Here is a 16,985-nt window from a genome sequence, read left to right as displayed (position 1 = left end):
GTACGGCACGCATATCCCGACGCATATTGCGGCCCGAATATCACGAGGCGGACGGTGGTGACGGCGGCAGCCGATCTCGCGAGTCCAATAGGTGCGAAGCGCACTGCACGGAATTAACAGTCTCGGGTAGGGGGGAGATTTCACAACCCCTACGAGGCGCCAGCCGCAAAACGCATCATCGCCGTTATCGCAACAAGGACCAGTTTGCTTTGGCTTGGCTCGGATTGCGTCCTGAAAACAGGTGCACTGCCATGTCGCTTTCAATGGGGAAACTCAAGTAGTTAGTTTCACTTATGTCGGCGTACACCCTTGGGCGCAGGTTGGGCGCAGAATCGCCAAATTTAGAAGAAATGTAGCAGGATGTAGCAGCCAGAGCCCTTGGGCGCAGTTTGGCGCAATTGGCGCAGTGGTAGCATCACTGCATGAGTAAAAGTCTGTAGTAACAGTATTTGGATTGTTCATACTTCTTTTATAGCAGACTGAAATCATGATCACTATCATGGTCTGTTGTAATGAGGTTGTACTGTATATCGTTTTGGGGATGTAGCACCACACTTTTAACGTTTTTTTTTAAATTCCGCGAAAGCAGTGTAATTCCGCGATTTTTCGCGGAATTGCGGAATCGCGGAAAGCTAGGGGCTCTACCCATCAATCAGGCTCAGAACCGAAATCGGCTTAAATGATGCCAGCAGCATGGCTGTGGGCACAAATTCTTACAAAAATTCAACTCAGTGCAATCCAAAACAATCTGTCAACGTCCCATATGTACACATTGGTGTACCCATTCCTCTGTGCGCATACCTTGGCCAGCAGTTGCACACATTTCTGCTGCTGCAGTTAGTGCCTTGTTTCAGTCATTATGGTACCTTTATGTGCACCCTCCCAAATTTTTAATGGTATCACGAGAGCGACGACCAATCGGCATGTCAGCACCTTATCACAGTGTTCAGCGGCAAAATAGGCGAGAGCATGTAGCATGTGCATGTGCTACCTGCTGTGGGAGTGTCGTTTTGCCACCCACCAAAGGTAGCTAGGCAGCAGCCCTGATTCGTGACTCCTGATTTCGCCCTAAGTGCATTCCCGATGCCCGTGCCCCACACGTGATACGAAAGCAAAATCAAGCGCGCATTGCAGATGCGCATGTGCTTCAAATAACTCTGGTTTCTCGCGTTTCTCGCAAGCAAAGGCATGCTGATACCATGGCAGGGGGTATATTGTTCTCTAGGAAACAGCGTAGCGGACGATGCTCACAAAGGAGGGGACTTCTTGCGCTTGCGTGTGCTCTTGCCTATTTCTCTTGCACTATTGTGCTGTAGCTTGACATGCCGATCTGTTGTCAGTCCCGTGGTATTATTAAAATTTTGGGAGAGTGTACATCAAGCACACGGTAATTTTTGTTGTAGACAGCGAGGGGAAAGGAGCAGCATCAGCATCATGCACACTGGGTGTCCCAGATGTGTGTGTGCGCGATTAACGTTAACAAAGCAAAGCCATAATTTCATGCAAGAATTCACCAGCCCTGAGCACGAAGTTCACGAGAAGTTGTTGGACTGCCAGGTGGGAGTGGAAATCAATGGCCCGCCATGTAAAATTATGAAAATCAAGCAACAAAAAATCGCAGGCACTTTCAATGTTACCCAGTCCAGCTTTAATGCCAGTGGGAGTTGGATAGGCAAGTTTATGCAGTGCAAGAGATTTTTGCTGCCATTGTTGGGTGCTTCAAATAAAATCTCTGCCAGGTATGTGGCGTCATGTCTTTTACATCTGCTTTGTAGAATCGGCGGCAAATTATTCCTTCAAATTTCCTACGGAAACTTACCCGCATGTTGCCTTCAGGGGCACATTAGAATCGTGCAAATACGGCACTCCACTTTATGGATCTCCGTTAAATCTGTCGCATTAAAGCACGGTCGACACGTTGCACAAGCGGCGTACAGGGTACTCCAAGCAGGCGGTTGATTTCTGCAGGAATCTTGAAATTGCACACGCCTTTTTTTTTTAGTTCTCACTCCTTCCTGCATTTTTTTTTCCCTTGTGTTTTGTGTGCCAGTTGGAACACAAAACACAAGGCCTGTGATGTGCCTCTGACATGTGTGGCAGTGGTCAGTGTGGCAGGGAGGACACCCTGCACGCCTGGGGCCACCACCACTGGGCTTGCCCAAGCGGCCCAGCTTGGCAGAGGCAGTCATCATTAGCGTCCTGTGCCCCACAGGTGGGGGTGCCCGCTACCAGCTGGACAGCGTGCGCCACTTCCCCAGCTGCGAGCCTGGAGCACAGCAGCAGCCACCCGCCGCAGAGCCCTCCCCACCGGCCTCCTCAGTCTGCTCCGAGGACACCCTGCACACAGGTACGTTAGGGGAGGGGGCACTGGGCCAGTTGATGCCACAGTTGTTTCTTCGAAAAAGGTGGGGAGGCGTCAGCAGCACACAAGAGAGACTGATCACGGACAGTTGGTAGCATTGTTTGTCGGTCTCTGTGGTGGGCCGCTCATGTCCCTCCGTGTTTACTGCATTGGCAGCATGCAGAATTTTTAACTTTGCTCGTGCAGGGCCCAAAGCTGTCGTCGTCAAGGGGTATAGCACTGCTAAGGTGTATTGGGTAATGCTCAGCTCCATTATTTTTCATTTTGTGCTTACGCTGCACATTAAGGGGGAACCTGTGTGTACAACATCCTGCCATTAGGCCTAAGCCACAAACACAGGGGTCCAACACTTGGGCAGGGATTGATTGGCCCAAGTTCCTTTTGAATTCCTTTTTGAGAATGGACATGAGCGTCCATGAAACTACCACTTGTGTTTTGTTTTACTTCCATTCATTTATTTTTGAGGGGAACTGAGGGGAATATATTCTGATAGCTTGTCAGAATGTATACTCGCAGCAGTAGAACAAAGTTGGGATAGTTGGTAGCTGTTGAACTTAGTGTTCAAAGTGCTCACGACACAGGGATAAACAAAGGAAGAGAGATGACATGGCACTCTTTATAGTTGCACCCTCAACACATTGATTGATTGATTAAAAACATTTATACTAATGGTAAAACCTTAGTTAGAGGTGCCCACATGAGGTGAATGTAGAGGGTCTATTGAAATGTCTAATTTAAAGTTGAAAGCAGCAGTTAAGCTTGGTTTGTTTTATGCCGTAGCAAAGTTTCGGAAATACATGTAAACTAGTCTTTTTTTTTTCTACAAGCTAGTTCGTGGAGCATGCTTGAGAAATATTCAGTATCAGTTTTGGTGTTGAAAATTGCAAATATGTGCTTGGGTTTGAAAGTGTTCACTTTGATTTGAAGTTATCCAAACAGAATCTTCACTTCCTTCGTATTTTTTTCAAATGCACCAATGAGTGTTGCACGTGCCTACTGGCAAATATTGAGGCGGGCGAGTGTGTCAGCCTGTGTGCCTCCTTCCTTGCTGCCCCTGCAGTGAGTGACCCAGAGGATCAGCAGCTGCATCAGCCGCAGCAGCAGCACAGCAGTGGCAGCAGCGTGGCTGAGGACGACAGGGCCACCACCCCTGCAGGCGGCCACTCCGGCACCCGGGTGTCCTTTGCTCAGGTGGGCACCACTTTTCCCCTGGCCTTTCGGGGGAGCAGAGCACAGTAGGGCACCAGGAGACAGCAGTAGAAGAAGAACCAGCCACTGATCAACGCAGGCTTGCTAGCAGGTAGATTGGCGTTCAACAGACCCCCCGAGAAGACAAAACCACACTCCCTCACGGCATCCATGCTAACTTAAATATCAAGCCTACACTGAGAGAAACATGCACCCACAATTTCACACCAAAAGGCGTTTGCAACACACATAAGTGCATTGGACACTACTGCGACAAAGCTTACGTCCACTACGTTGATGCAGCAGAATGTCTGTCGCATGGTGCCTTCTCAAACGTCTCCCATTGCCCTTCCAATCAAGTCCAGCGACCATCCACGCCACCAACCCAGCCATGGTGGAAGGGGCGGCAGTAGCAGTAGTGCTAACACAAAAGCCAGCCCCCCTCCACAGTCTTCACCGATACTGAAACCAGTCAAAATTTCACCTCCAGCTTTATTTTGCATCAGGCACTCGCAATTCTCCAACATGGACCACCCCCAACATCCCCCGTAGAAATCATCCGTACTCCAGTGCACACTGGCCTGGAGGGGAATGAAGTTTATTTATTATACCCTCAGGGCCAAAGGCGTTACAGAGGGGAGTAGTACAAAAAAGGCATAAAATGAGGTAGCATGGTTACAAAAACGTGGTGTGCATAAAAAGGAAAAAAAAAAAAAGACAGAACAAATTAGTATTATCTCAACAATGTGGTCACATAAACAGAGATGAAATATTAGATACAGTTGAACCTCGATATAACGAACCTCGATTTAACGAAATTCGCGATATAACGAATTTTTTCAAGTTTTTCAACAAAATTTCGGTAAATGCATGTATTTTTGTCTCGATTTTACGAAGTAATTTTGTGCGGCGCTTTCGATTTAACGAAGTCACGGCAAGAAAGGAAGAACGAAATTCCGGTCGGGGCACGTTTTATTTTGCCTCTCAGGCCCTACATTGAAAAACTTCAGTACTCAAATTGACTCTTGAAGGCTAAAATGAAAGAAAAGCGGTGAAATCTACGGTTAACAACAATTAAAAGCGAAGAACGAAGCTGCACAAACCGCTAGCGGTCATAAACGGTTTAATAGTGCGGCCACTATTTTGACGTCTCCATCGTTGCCTACGCCAGCGCCCTCTATGCTTAGGCTGCCGAAGCCTACTTCAAGCTTTTTTTTTCTGCGCGTCATTGCTCACGGTGCTGCTGCTCTAGGTTGTGCTCGCTGGTAACCAAATTAATATTTTGTTCGTGCATCGTTAGGTGAGTCTTGTAAGCAGCATGAGCACTCCAAGAGAAAGAAAAGTGTTCCGAACAAGAGCCTGAGGAAGTTCGGTGAAACTGACAGCCACCGAAGTGTGATGGATGCCATCGATGTTCTGCGGAGGCACGCAGGTGCACAGCAGCATACGAGCGCTGTCAGCATACGAGCGTCACGTAAAGCCCGCCCTGGTCAAGAAACGCCAAGCACTGCTTACAGACTTCTTCACTACGGCTTGAACATCGAGTGCTGGTGGCAATAAATTGCTCTCTTTGAACGTGGTCATCTTCGTTTCACCAGCGTTCATTAGACAGCTGCGGTGCGGAGAAATCAGTTTCGTAAGGGCTCAGTGGGCATAAAAGTAATTGCTTAATCGAATTTGGCCGGAAGATTTTTAATGTAAGCTTTCCGCTTTCCGGAGCACGTAAGCGCTGCTCCACACAGTGAAGCGGTCCGCGTGTACTCCGCTCAACTCGCAATCATGGCTTTATCTCGAGTGTTGTGGTTGCATCACGCGCCCATACTGCAGAGCTTTTGTACATGAAAAAAGTCTTTCGAAAGTTTCATAGCAGCCTTCCGCTGTTGGCCCGCCGCGCCTAAGCCTACCACTGAATGGACGAAAAGAGGCGTAACTTCGAACGAGCACCTCGGCGGGGTGAAGTTCACGGGACATGGACGCGGGTTCAATTGACTAACACCGGCATTTAGTAGTGACCGAAATGAAAAAAGAAAAAGTGGAAACCTAGTCTGCTATCATATTTAATGAGGCGTTGCGGAAAAAGCACCGGTTTTACGATGACACATGAACTACCGTCGGCTATGCGAATTCCATTGCCCAAGTGTTGAAACTCTTAATTCACACAATTTTCGCGGCCAGTTTTCGTACAAATTTCGCTTTAATTGGAGAGGTAACTACATAGCAGTTGTTGCCTGGCGAGGGCCAAAGTGTTAAAGCCCCAATAACTGGTTAAATGAACTGTAAAATCGAAACTTCGATTTTACGAAATTCTCGATTTAACGAAATTTGCGGCCCCAAGTACGACTTCGTTATATCGAGGTTTAACTGTATTTCCTGCTTATACAATACTGGCTAGGGCGGCTCGGAACAATTGGTTATCAGTGATACCCGCAATTTCATCTGGAAGGTGGTTCTATTCCTGGGATGAACGTCGCAAGAATGACTGAGTGGCAGATTTTGTGTGATAATAGTTAATGTCCACCTTGTGACGGTGATCAATGCAATGGGAAATGTACAGTGGTTGTTGGGGTAAGAGTTCGTTGCGCAGGGTGGAATGATGAGATATTTTGTGCAGCGTGGTTAGCCGAAAACGTTTCCTGCGTGATGATAAAGAGGGAAGGGAAAGGCTGCTTTTCATTGAAGATATGCTAGCAGTACGGTTATAGTTTGATAGGATAAAGCGAATGGAATTATTTTGAACAAGCTCGAGAGAAGCGATTAGATTTTCATGGCTTGGATCCCATACCGATGCCGCGTATTATAACCTGGGGCGTATCAGGGATTTGTAAAGTGATAATTTCAGTGACGATGGGGCTCTAGAAAAATTTCGACGTGAATACCCTAACATGCTGTTAGCATTGTTGATATGTTCAATATGTGTTGACCAGCTGAAGTTAGTTGTAATGTGCACTCCCAGGTACTTATATGATGTACCGTATTTACTCGCGTAATCCTCGCACCCCTAATGTGAGCCACCAAAACTTGGATTTTTAGTTCCTCGCATAATCCTCGCACCCCCAACTTTGCAGCGGCGAAAGTTGCCTGCTCGCGAAACACGCTGGTGCACGCGATATCCAACGCGTGCCCTCCCCCGCCGCCTCTCCGTTCGGCGGAGAGCGCTGTGTATCCAAGGCCATCCAGGCGCCCTAAAAACCTGCATGGCTACTTCCTAACAGGCGCCCTAACACGCTACTCACACTGTCCTTGAGCCGGTTTCGTGCATGTTTCGCGTGCGCGCAACTAGACAGTGTTCGCGCAGCCCGCTGTCGTGTCGTTGTGTCGCCGTCGTGGTCCCGTCGTTGAGCGGCAGCAGTCAGTGAGTCACTCGCGTCAGTGGTGGATAGCTCGCTGCCATTTTGAGAACTTTTTTATCTCTTCGTTTTGTGCTTGGTGCCGTTTCGCCATGGGGAGGAACGCCAGCTACACTGCCGCTTTCAAATTGAAAGCGATAGAGTACGCGATCAAACACGGCAACCGTGCCGCAGGCAGGCACTTCGGCGTCACCGACTTCAGCGTGCGTTACTGGAGTAGGGCACGCACATACGACGACGAGATAGGGCGCGCGCCAGAAAGCAAAGGCGGCAATTTCATGATCGCTGATCGACAAGAGACTGTTTACGTTGTAAATAATAAGATAAAAAGAAAAAGCTGCTGTTGGCAACACTGAGCTTACCTATACAAAAACGACCGCTACATTTAGCGGGATTGGCATAAGGCAAATTGGCAGCACTGTGCACCGGATTTTTTTTCCCCCCGCATAATTCTCGCACCCCTAACTTTGCATTGACTTTTCCGAAAAAAAAGTGTGAGGATTATGCGAGTACATACGGTAACTGGTTCTAAAGCTATGTTGTTTAGGTAGTAAGTTGCCCACAGTATGGCTGAAGAACTCTCCATCTGAGCTGGGGTCAGTTAGTTCCCTTACCATGGCACCAGATCCGCAGGACACCGGATGACCACGTCCAATAAAATTACCGCGCATTACCACCGCTCTCGTCATGTCTACCCTCCAGCACACACGCGTCACCGTCCATCGAGAACACACGTGGTGTCTTTTACGAACAAGCACTTTTCCCAGTCCTGCTAAATTACACCCGGCTCACCCAGCCGTATACCCTTCACCTGAATGCAGTGCCTGCCAGTCCCTCGGCACCCTTCAGCACCTGATGTGGGGATGCCAGAGAGATCCCTATCGAAAAATAACCGCGTGGGCAGTGGGAGAGGCGTTGTGCAGCTCAGACCAGAAGGCTAAAGCTTCACTGGTTGCCCCTGTGGCCACCATTGTCAACTAACTGTGCTCGCAAACGAATGTTTCTTCTTCCTCCATTTTGTGATTGAGTAATGTAACTGTGTTGCTGGAAATAGGGTTTCAGTGCATGCGTGTGCAGTATTTGGGTGTTCAGTAGCTTATCCAAGGAGAGTAGTCACCATGGTGTGCTGTAACCTGCTGTTGGGAACACTGGGGAAATTTTGGCATTCCACATGGGAGAAATGAGAAGGGCAGCAGCCACCAGATCTGTGCCAGCAGCCACCAGATCTGTTAACGCTGACGCCATTTCAGCGATGATTAAAAAAGAAGTTGTGAACTGCTTACCAGATTTCGTGGGAAGTGTCAGGGATAATTAGCTGCTGAGAGCAGTTGTGCTGAATTCTGTTGTTCAGAATAAAGTGTGGGTAAATGTTGTGTAACCTAGTAGAAGACTAGGAAGAGTATGGTGGCTTTGAAAAACTATCGTTTGGGAAAATATTTTTCTTCCACTTTCTAGTTATGCGACCCTGTGGGATGTTGTGCAGGTCACACAACTGTGGCGTGTTTTAGGTTGGTTTCACGGTGCCCAAGGCAGTTCGCTAGGTGAGAAATGACATGCTGGCGGCACCAACTCGTCAATGAGCACAACTTGCACCTTTTCTGGAATGCGTATGGAAAATTCGTCCATTAATAGCTCAATAATAAAAACCTCCTGGAAATGGTCCTTCTGCATGAAAACTAGGTTTCTTTAGCTCCTCTGATCTCCAGGTGGTCAAAATTAATCTGGAGACCTCCACTACAGCATGCCTCATCACGTGTGTAGCGTCAGCATGTTAAACCTCACAATCAACCACTCAATCAATCAATCAATCAATCAATCAATCAATCAATCAATCAATCAATCCACATGCTTTGCCTGAAGAGGTGCAAGGCAAGAATAATTTGGTCTGCATACCTGCATATAACTTCTGGTTGAGAGAGAGAGAGATGTATTTATTAAAGAAGAAATTGCAACTCTGCAAGAAGGAAAACGCAGAAAAGACAGTAGATTATTACGACAAAGAGTAGTAGAGGAAAAGAGAAAGAAAAGAGACAGCATCATGTTTAGGGGTATAAGCTATAGTGGGGGCTGTCCACGCTAAAGGGGCCTATAATGCCGCAGCGATGCCAATATCCTCAAGGTAGTCAAATAATGTGTCCAGGATGTTTGTTGAGACTAGGTGGAATGCCATGGTCCGAGTACCAAACTCGGCGTAATTGGTCCAGGGTGAAGACGTTCCACCTTCTGTCGTAAACGGCTCCTTGTGTTGGTGTAAGTGGAGCACTCTAGTAGGACATGCTCGACAATTTCAGGGGAGCCACAGTCGTTGCAGAATGGGCTGGGACTCTGGCTGGCCTATACGATACAAGTAGGCACTTGTGAATGACGCATTGAGTCGCATTCTATGAAACGTTTCCAGCTGGCGGGGTAGTCGGTCGGGCAGCCTCAAACTCATGTGTAGGTCAAAGGAGAACAGAAAATTGTGATGATGCTCGGTAAGGGACCATAAGCAGTTTCTTTCTGCCTTGGGCATAGTTGAGGCATCATTTTTGGTGATCATTTTTTTGTGAAGGTTGCTTGTGTGACAGGTGTTAAAAATGTGCTGGTTTGCCTCGCGCAGTTCCAAATGTGAGAGCAGAGTAAAAGGAGGGGTTTCCAGAATGCGCAGTCTTAGCAATATCTGATCGAAGCCATCCCCCTTTGTCCTCGGGAAGTGTGCCGAAGAACCTGTGAAGGATAAAGTGGTTGCTTCGAGTGAACGTTCCCCCCTGCCTCACTTCCCCCGCACACTGCCAGATGGTGCAGACCCGCAGCAGTGCGGCCGGTGGTTGGCCGGCAGTGAGCCGCAGTGCCCCCACCCGAGCGGCCGCAGCAGCGGCCAGGGGCGGCCCAGCAGCAGCAGCCGACTCGGAGGACGACGAGGACGGCTGCCCCGTGCCCCTGTTCCGCCACTCGTTCAGCCTGGCCCTGGAGGAGGCCCTCAACGCGGCCGCTGCCGCTTCTGCCGCCGCTGCCCAGGCTGCCGACCAGTCACCAGGTGGGCGCAGCACCCTGTCGGATCTTGGTGTCCAAGTTAGGGCAAGCATGCACTGGGCTGTGCTCTGCACTGCCCGTGTAGTCAGCGTACTGGAAGCCAGGCAGACCCCGGTTCTGAGAAGGCACAAAATTTTAGCCCTTGGCAACATGTGCAACGGATGCTTGCTCCATGCCTTCCATTGATTTCACGAGTACAGTTGAACCTTGTTATAAGAGGCATGGATATAAGAGGCAGTCGGGTATAAGAGACGTTAATCACCCACATGGATGGCTGCCCTATCTTTCCCATTAAATTGACCTCTTTTGTATAAGATAGTTGGTTATAAAAACTAGTTATCCTTAAATTTTGGTCTACAATCTCACTTGTAACAGGCTTTTTAACTTCATATGCGGTGCTACCAGTCGCCAACTGCAGTTGCAACTGTTGGGATAACAAAGGGGGATGACAGACATGTGCAGTTGCTGTTATACTATAACTTCAGCAAGCACACAGTGGTTCAGTCAGCTGTGAAACGATGACGAGAGGCCCTGCCAATGGAAATGCAATATAGAGCCATGCATATGAGCGTGACTGCGCATGTGGGCTTCTGTGCTAACGAACAATAGCGGGAGTGCGCAGTGGGCTCTCCCAATCGCGTAGCTCCCACTCAAGAAGCATTGCGGATGTTGAGTCCTGCAAAGCCAGGGCACACAGCAGAAAAAGCCGCACACTCGGTCTATTCGTCAGGCTTGTGAACTCAACATCTATGACTCATCTTCCGCAAACAGTAAAAGGAGAGAAAGCTTGTAGGAGCTGTTGTTAAAATCGGTGTATATACAGTCATGAAGCAAACAAAGATTCAGAACTGTTTTATAAATTCTGGGGGCCAAACATAAATTGGAACAAACCTTTTGCGACATGCTGGAGTGTTCATCTGACCTTATTTTAGCCATACAGTGCCCACCCTGAGCTACAGGATCATTACGTTGGGAAAACATGGTTCCCTGCTTATAAGAGGTCTCTCATATAAGAGACACAAACTGCTGCCCGGTACGTGTCTCTTGTAACGGGGTTCAACTGCAATGGACTGCCTTCCCCCTTCCTTCTTAGAGCTCCAAATTGCGGAAATACTAAATGCACTCGCCTAGGTAGTCCAATCCCGCAGCAGTTAACAGTGCACAATATGTAAGTATTGCTTGGGAATACTACCTGAGCTGCTTTTCACCTTGTGGATCCCAGAGGGATGAGGCAAATCATGCGCTCATTGTCCAGTAGAGCATTAACCCGATATGCACTGAAGCCCGTATATGGAGTCTATAATGAGCCTCTTTAGCATAACCCTCTAGAAGAAATAAGCGGAATTGAGCTGCCCTTCGTCCGCACAGAAACTATTGGCCCCCTTTTGGCAACTCCCGTTCACATGTCTTTTCACCCATTGCTGGCCGGATGATAGTGGTTCTGGGCTCTTAAAGGAGGTGAAAGGTTTTATTTATTTATTTATTATTTTTATTTATTTTTTGTTTGTTTGTTTATTTGAGCTGGTCAGCTCACGGTGCAAGGACCAAAAACGCCTCATCGCTCGCGCCCAAACACCTGCGCTGGCTCGCGGCTATCTGGACTAAAAAAGTCACCCACTTTTATGTTCAATAAATGTTTTCCAGTCAAAATTTATTTGAATACTTTCCATTCCCAAAGGCTTTACATAAAGGAGTGGGAGTTTCTAGCGACACCTCGAGTAGGAACAGGAACGAAAGAAAATACAACAACCACGCAGCGTATAATGAGAACGACTTTAATGAACCATTTAAGGAGTAACACAAAGGTAAACACCAGCGCTTTACAGCATCCGTATGGGGTCCGTGGGTGCATTTCTTTTTTCTTCTCGTGTTGCTGCAGGAGTGTTGTAATCCATGTACTTTGGCCTGGCCATTTGCAGATGGGCCACCCAAGGGCAAGCCTGGATCGAAGAAGAACAAGAAGAAGAACATGACCCTCCTGTTCGCAACCTCCATGAACCGGAGCAAGTAGCCCCCCCCCCCCCCCTTGCTGGGACACTGTCAGAACAGAGAACAGGGGGCGGCCTTGGTTCACCAGCCAAAAAGGGAAAAAAAAAAAAAAAAAAAGAAAAGAAAAAGGAAAAAGTGAGATGGCGTCTCAGGAGTTCTTATCAACCCTTTTTCAAGTCATATGCGGCATATCTCTTTCGTTTGCTTTTGGGTTACCTGTTTTTGACAAAGATGAAGAATAAAGCCTGTGTGTGGATTCCTCAGGGATCCATGACTACTGTTAAACCCTTAAAAAAAAACTCAAAATGGTTTGTGTTTGTTTGGTTGCTGTTGTCGTTTGCTCTTAGAATGTGTCGCGAGTGAGATTGGATCGGCCCTTTGTAAAGAACGTGGTGGTATGATCAATAAAGTGCGCTTGTTTGGATTCAGTTTTGGTGTGTGATGTTGTGCACCATACAGAAGCTAAGAGGTTCATATGATTTGGTAAAAAATTCCTACCTGATCTACAGATGAACAAGCGAAGTGCAGATGCAAATACACACCTCCTCTCTCTTAAGGCCTCGCATATTAGAAAGGGTGCACAGTTATCCCCCAGTGACGATCATGTCCCCCCCCCTAGAGAGACTCAACATAGTGTCATTGCAGTCTTCTCGTTAACCCCTCCTCCAGCCATAGAAAGCAAGCTGTTCTGATGCTTGATGTGTTGGAGCAGGTTATTGAGGTTCCTAGAAGCAAGAAATGTTGGTGACACATTATGTCATGTACTATATTGCGCCCAATTTGACTCGCAACAGGCGAGCGTCCGCCACAGCTGCTCCCCAGGAGGCGGTGGTGCTTTGCAGCGAAGCGGTCGAGAAGTAAAGGGAGAGGGGGTCCGCTCTTCCGATAATCATCAGCAACCCCCGAGTGCTCCGTTGCCTTTCGCGCTCCGAATGCGGTGCACACGAAGCTGCCCAATGTAGTTCAGCTTAGCGCAGCCTTCCGACTCCAGAATTGGGACGCGTGATGGTTTCGTTGCTATTACCGTGAAATGAATGGTGGCTCGGCTATTGTTATGGAACGTATTTTTAAAAAGCTTTGTTGTTGATCATCTTAAAAATTAACACTGTCCTTTATGTTATCCTTCAGACGACGTGAAGGTGAAAGCCCGAGTGCCGCTGCATTAAAGACATACGCATGATTTACTTGGTAGCACGTTTTTTTTCGCATTCACGTCCACCGTAGACTTGCTCTTGCGCAAATATTTTACCGACACCCCTGATATTGAAGTCCACAAAAATTCGCTTTTTCATCCACACTTCCCACCTTAATTTGTATGCTCAATTTGGCTCGTAAATTAGTGAATTAAATATTAGCCATTATTAGTAGGCCTAATTTGATTATTCATCCATCATATTACCGTTTGCCATCTCCTTTAAACCATCGAGTCATCTAATTTATTCGCTTTTAGTGATCCATCTTAATTTGTTGACTCATTCACTTCTATTGCATAGTCATTCGTCTTCAATAAATTTAACTCACTTTAATTCCTATTAATTTACCTAGATCAGGCACCTAATTCACTTTATTTCACTTCGATTCCTCCTATTCTGTTTTATAACCTTCATTCACTTAGCCATGCCCTTTCATTCACTTTGATTCCTCTAAATTAACTTCGAATTGTCTTAATTCCCAATAATTTCTCTTTGTTTTGTCGTCCTTCTTAATCATCTTTGATCGATCATAATTCACTTTCGCTCGTATTAATTTACTTTGATTCACCTTAATTCGCTTTGATAGCTGTTAAGGGGGGACGCGGGTCTTATATAGAATGGTCAAAAATGGCCAATATATCGATTTTGAGAAAATCAAATTTTTGGAATTATTGTACCTTCAAGCACCTGCCTTCAAAATATCAACGCGAAATTCCATCGGAAAATACTCTAAAATCATGGTTTGAAACGCCCCGGGGGCCACGAAATGCCCCAAATTGGGCAAAAGTTGCTTCAAATTCCCGCGCGCCCCGCGGGCGAAGCAGCCGACCGATCGCCGCCATCTTGGTCTTGTTTTGAAGCTTGTTTCTTTGTGCGCACTTTGCGATATCTCAAAATGGCGTCGCTTGAGTAGAACGACCGCCCTTGCCAGTTTTCCGAAGACACCGTCTCGGCCGCCGATTGGCTAGAGCGAACGCGCGCGGTTTGAGTTCGCCATACGACCCCTCCCATTGGTCGGCGCGACTGCTTTCATGGCAGTCGCCATCATGGCGTCTGCTACGCGCGTCTGACGGAGTCCGCTCTTCTGGCGCAGCGCTCGCTTAGAGCAGTTTTTTTTTTTTTACAGTTTCTTCTAATTCTTCCATCGCGTACTTTCGTGACTGATGCCAGAAGACGTACGTTTGAAGACGACGACCCGTCATGCGCACGGGAAGCGAAAGCGTCGTCCGCCGATCCCAAAGTCGCGTGGTGCGACTTCGGGCCGCTCGACTCCGCCGATGAGAATCGTTCGCCGCCTCGTATTGCCTCGCCTGCCCGTCGGCGATGGCCTGACTAACCACCTCCGGAATCCATACCTGGTCCAAGCACGTCTTGCCGGCTTGACACGAGGTATTACACGGCGGAGGAGATCGCCGCGCGTACGGAACACGCGGACGAGGTCAAGCGCGGAATGGAGACCAAGTCAGCAACGCAGCGGAAATTCGACCTCCTTGAAGTGGATTTGGCGCACTCAGAGGAAGAATCCGGCACAGATTTTGTCTTAGTGGATTTTGCAATGCTGAAGGACCTTTTTGCGCACGTCAGGTGCGGGCTAGCGGCGCCGGATTTGAGGAAGGCTGACCGACAGTACGACCTTGCCGTGAAGCTCGAGGTGACGTGCTCGGTTTGTGAACACCGTGTGGAACGTTCTTCCTCACCAACGACCGAAGGATCTGGCAATATCACTCCTTTTGAAGTGAATATGAGGGCTTTGAAAAGTATTCAAAGCATCGGGAAGGGGGTGACTGCTCTGTCAGATTTTTGTGCTGGTATGAACTTGTCCCACAGAGGCCTGCACCACAAGACATTCGAAGCGCACTTGAGGAAAGTGGTTCAGGTTTGCGAGGGCACTGCAGCAGCCTCTGAAGCTGATAGTGTGCGTGCCGTCAAGGACTTGTACTGGGACCATGTTCAGCCGCCAAACAACATAGATGTGATGTTTGGTGGCACGTGGATGACAAGGGGACGGTCGTCACAAATTGGAGTGGGCTGCATCATTGAAGTGTACACCGGCTTGGTGATTGATCATGTAGTCCTCTCTAACTTTTGTTTAGGTTGCACCACCGGACCCAAAGCTTCAGATGAGGGCTACGAAGACCACGCTGGCAGACCACGAGTGGCAGCAAAACATTGACTGTGGTGCAGGACGCATGGAGGTAGAGGCAGCCCTGATAATGTTCAAGCGCTCGCTCTCCAAGAATGGGCTGCGGTACACAACCGTGATGTCCGATGGAGATAGCCGCACCATGCACGGCTTGAAGGAAGAAGGTGTCTATGGGTTTATCCCCATAGGCCAAGAAAGTTTGCCTTTCGGCTACATTTATTTTCCCCAAAAGGCTCTTTTGAGGGCCAACAATTAACATGATGCATTTGCGGAAAACGCACTGCACAGTGTCCCACCCCTGTATCCTCTCAAACTTTGTGGGGGCCAAGCCCCTCATATCGGGGCGAGGAGGCGCTAGCGACGTCCTCCTCCTTGGTGGGGCGAGGGCGATACTCGCGCGCCTCCCTCCTCTCCCTACGAGGCTACGGGGGATGCGCGCAGGAGACTCCCCGGGGTAGAGCCACCCTACCCGGGGAGAGACCGCCCTTGGGATGCGCAGCCATCGCACGGTACGTAAATGCCCTTCGGCCACTTTTGGCTGTTTCTTGCATTGACCGTTGTTTCCCACTTCCGTGGGTCACGGCACCCACCGTGTCGATTAGCGCATGCCTCGATTTGCGTCAGTGCGTTTATCTAGGATGCCCGGCGAGTCTCCGCGGGCATATTCCACTCATTGGTGGGTTGCCCCCGCGTCCGCGATGTGACGGCTTGCGCCGTCTGAGGTCAGCGGACGAGCGCCGATGCCGCCCGATCGAGTCCAGCGGCTTGAAATGTGTAGCGGCCACAGAGAGCCCCCTTCCCCTACGTCAGCGAGCGTTGCGGCCGGCCAACGCCGGCGGACGCTAACTGCTGCCCGACTACGGGCTGGGCACACGCTGACGGCTGTATATGCCCCAGGGGCTAGGTGCGTAGTGCAGTGTAGCGTTTGTATCGTGGTTGTCCGCGTAATAAACCCCTGTACTATGAAATGTATCGCTTCCATGTGAAGTGACTGACAACGTACACTCGCGGCGAGAGTCGTGGCTCGCTCTCGAACCCGTTGTGGGCAGAGTCTCTCGGCAGGGCAGTTCGGTGCTGCGCGAGAGCAGTGAGAATAACGACGGCGCGTTATTCTATTATTCTATTCTATTATTCCTTAATGGCAAGGATTAAGAATAGAGGATAAATGCCCACAACTTCCAGCATAAAAACCGCGAATGAAATAGTCTCACCAAAGAACAAAAAAAGGGGGGCACCTAATTAAAGCAAGTTTCACCCTCACACTTTTGCCGTACCCAATATTCTGGGTACCACAGTGCACTATGATGGCACTTTACGAAGGACTGTTGCAGTTTTCACGACACCAGCAAGACACCACCAGATTTCACAACGCTAGCAAAATGCCAACCGATTCGAAGTCGATAAATTTTGCTAAATTCCTGATGGGGTCCGTTACTTATCCTTTTGTGTTGACATTTTTGGAATCCAAGGACTGATTTGAAAATGGGAAGAACATGTCTTTGTTACTGGGAACTTTTGAAGCTACACTACTGACGGTTCATCTCACTGGGAACTTTTGAAGCTACACTACTGACGGTTCATCTCATAACACATGGCCAAACTTCAAATGCAGTTTTCTCAGTTTCATATTTTTGGTCACTTCCCTCAGCCTTACGCAGCTTTTTGGAAACTTCTTTTTGCTTCATAAGGTCAATCTTAGTACCATTTTTTTTTTCAGTACAGCCTGAGGCAGCCGATGACATTCTTAGTTT

General features: G+C 48.4%; 1 protein-coding gene across 1 annotated transcript in view; it reads left to right on the top strand.

Annotated features, from left to right (window-relative positions):
* The window catches only part of LOC144147238 (E3 ubiquitin-protein ligase RNF10), a 40,825-nt gene extending 28,499 nt beyond the window's left edge, over positions 1 to 12,326 (top strand). Inside the window, exons 12-15 of the mRNA XM_077679315.1 lie at positions 2,213 to 2,347; positions 3,423 to 3,553; positions 9,673 to 9,913; positions 11,829 to 12,326. Coding sequence (XP_077535441.1) covers positions 2,213 to 2,347; positions 3,423 to 3,553; positions 9,673 to 9,913; positions 11,829 to 11,920 — 599 coding nt within the window. The 3' untranslated portion in view covers positions 11,921 to 12,326. The remainder of the gene's footprint in view (positions 1 to 2,212; positions 2,348 to 3,422; positions 3,554 to 9,672; positions 9,914 to 11,828) is intronic.
* Positions 12,327 to 16,985: the final 4,659 nt, after the last annotated feature.

The sequence above is a fragment of the Haemaphysalis longicornis genome, unplaced genomic scaffold (assembly GCF_048455015.1).
Source record: "Haemaphysalis longicornis isolate Haplotype H1 unplaced genomic scaffold, Haemaphysalis longicornis Haplotype H1 scaffold_7, whole genome shotgun sequence".
Classification (NCBI taxonomy): Eukaryota; Metazoa; Arthropoda; class Arachnida; order Ixodida; family Ixodidae; genus Haemaphysalis; species Haemaphysalis longicornis.
This window is presented reverse-complemented; position numbering and strand designations above follow the sequence as displayed.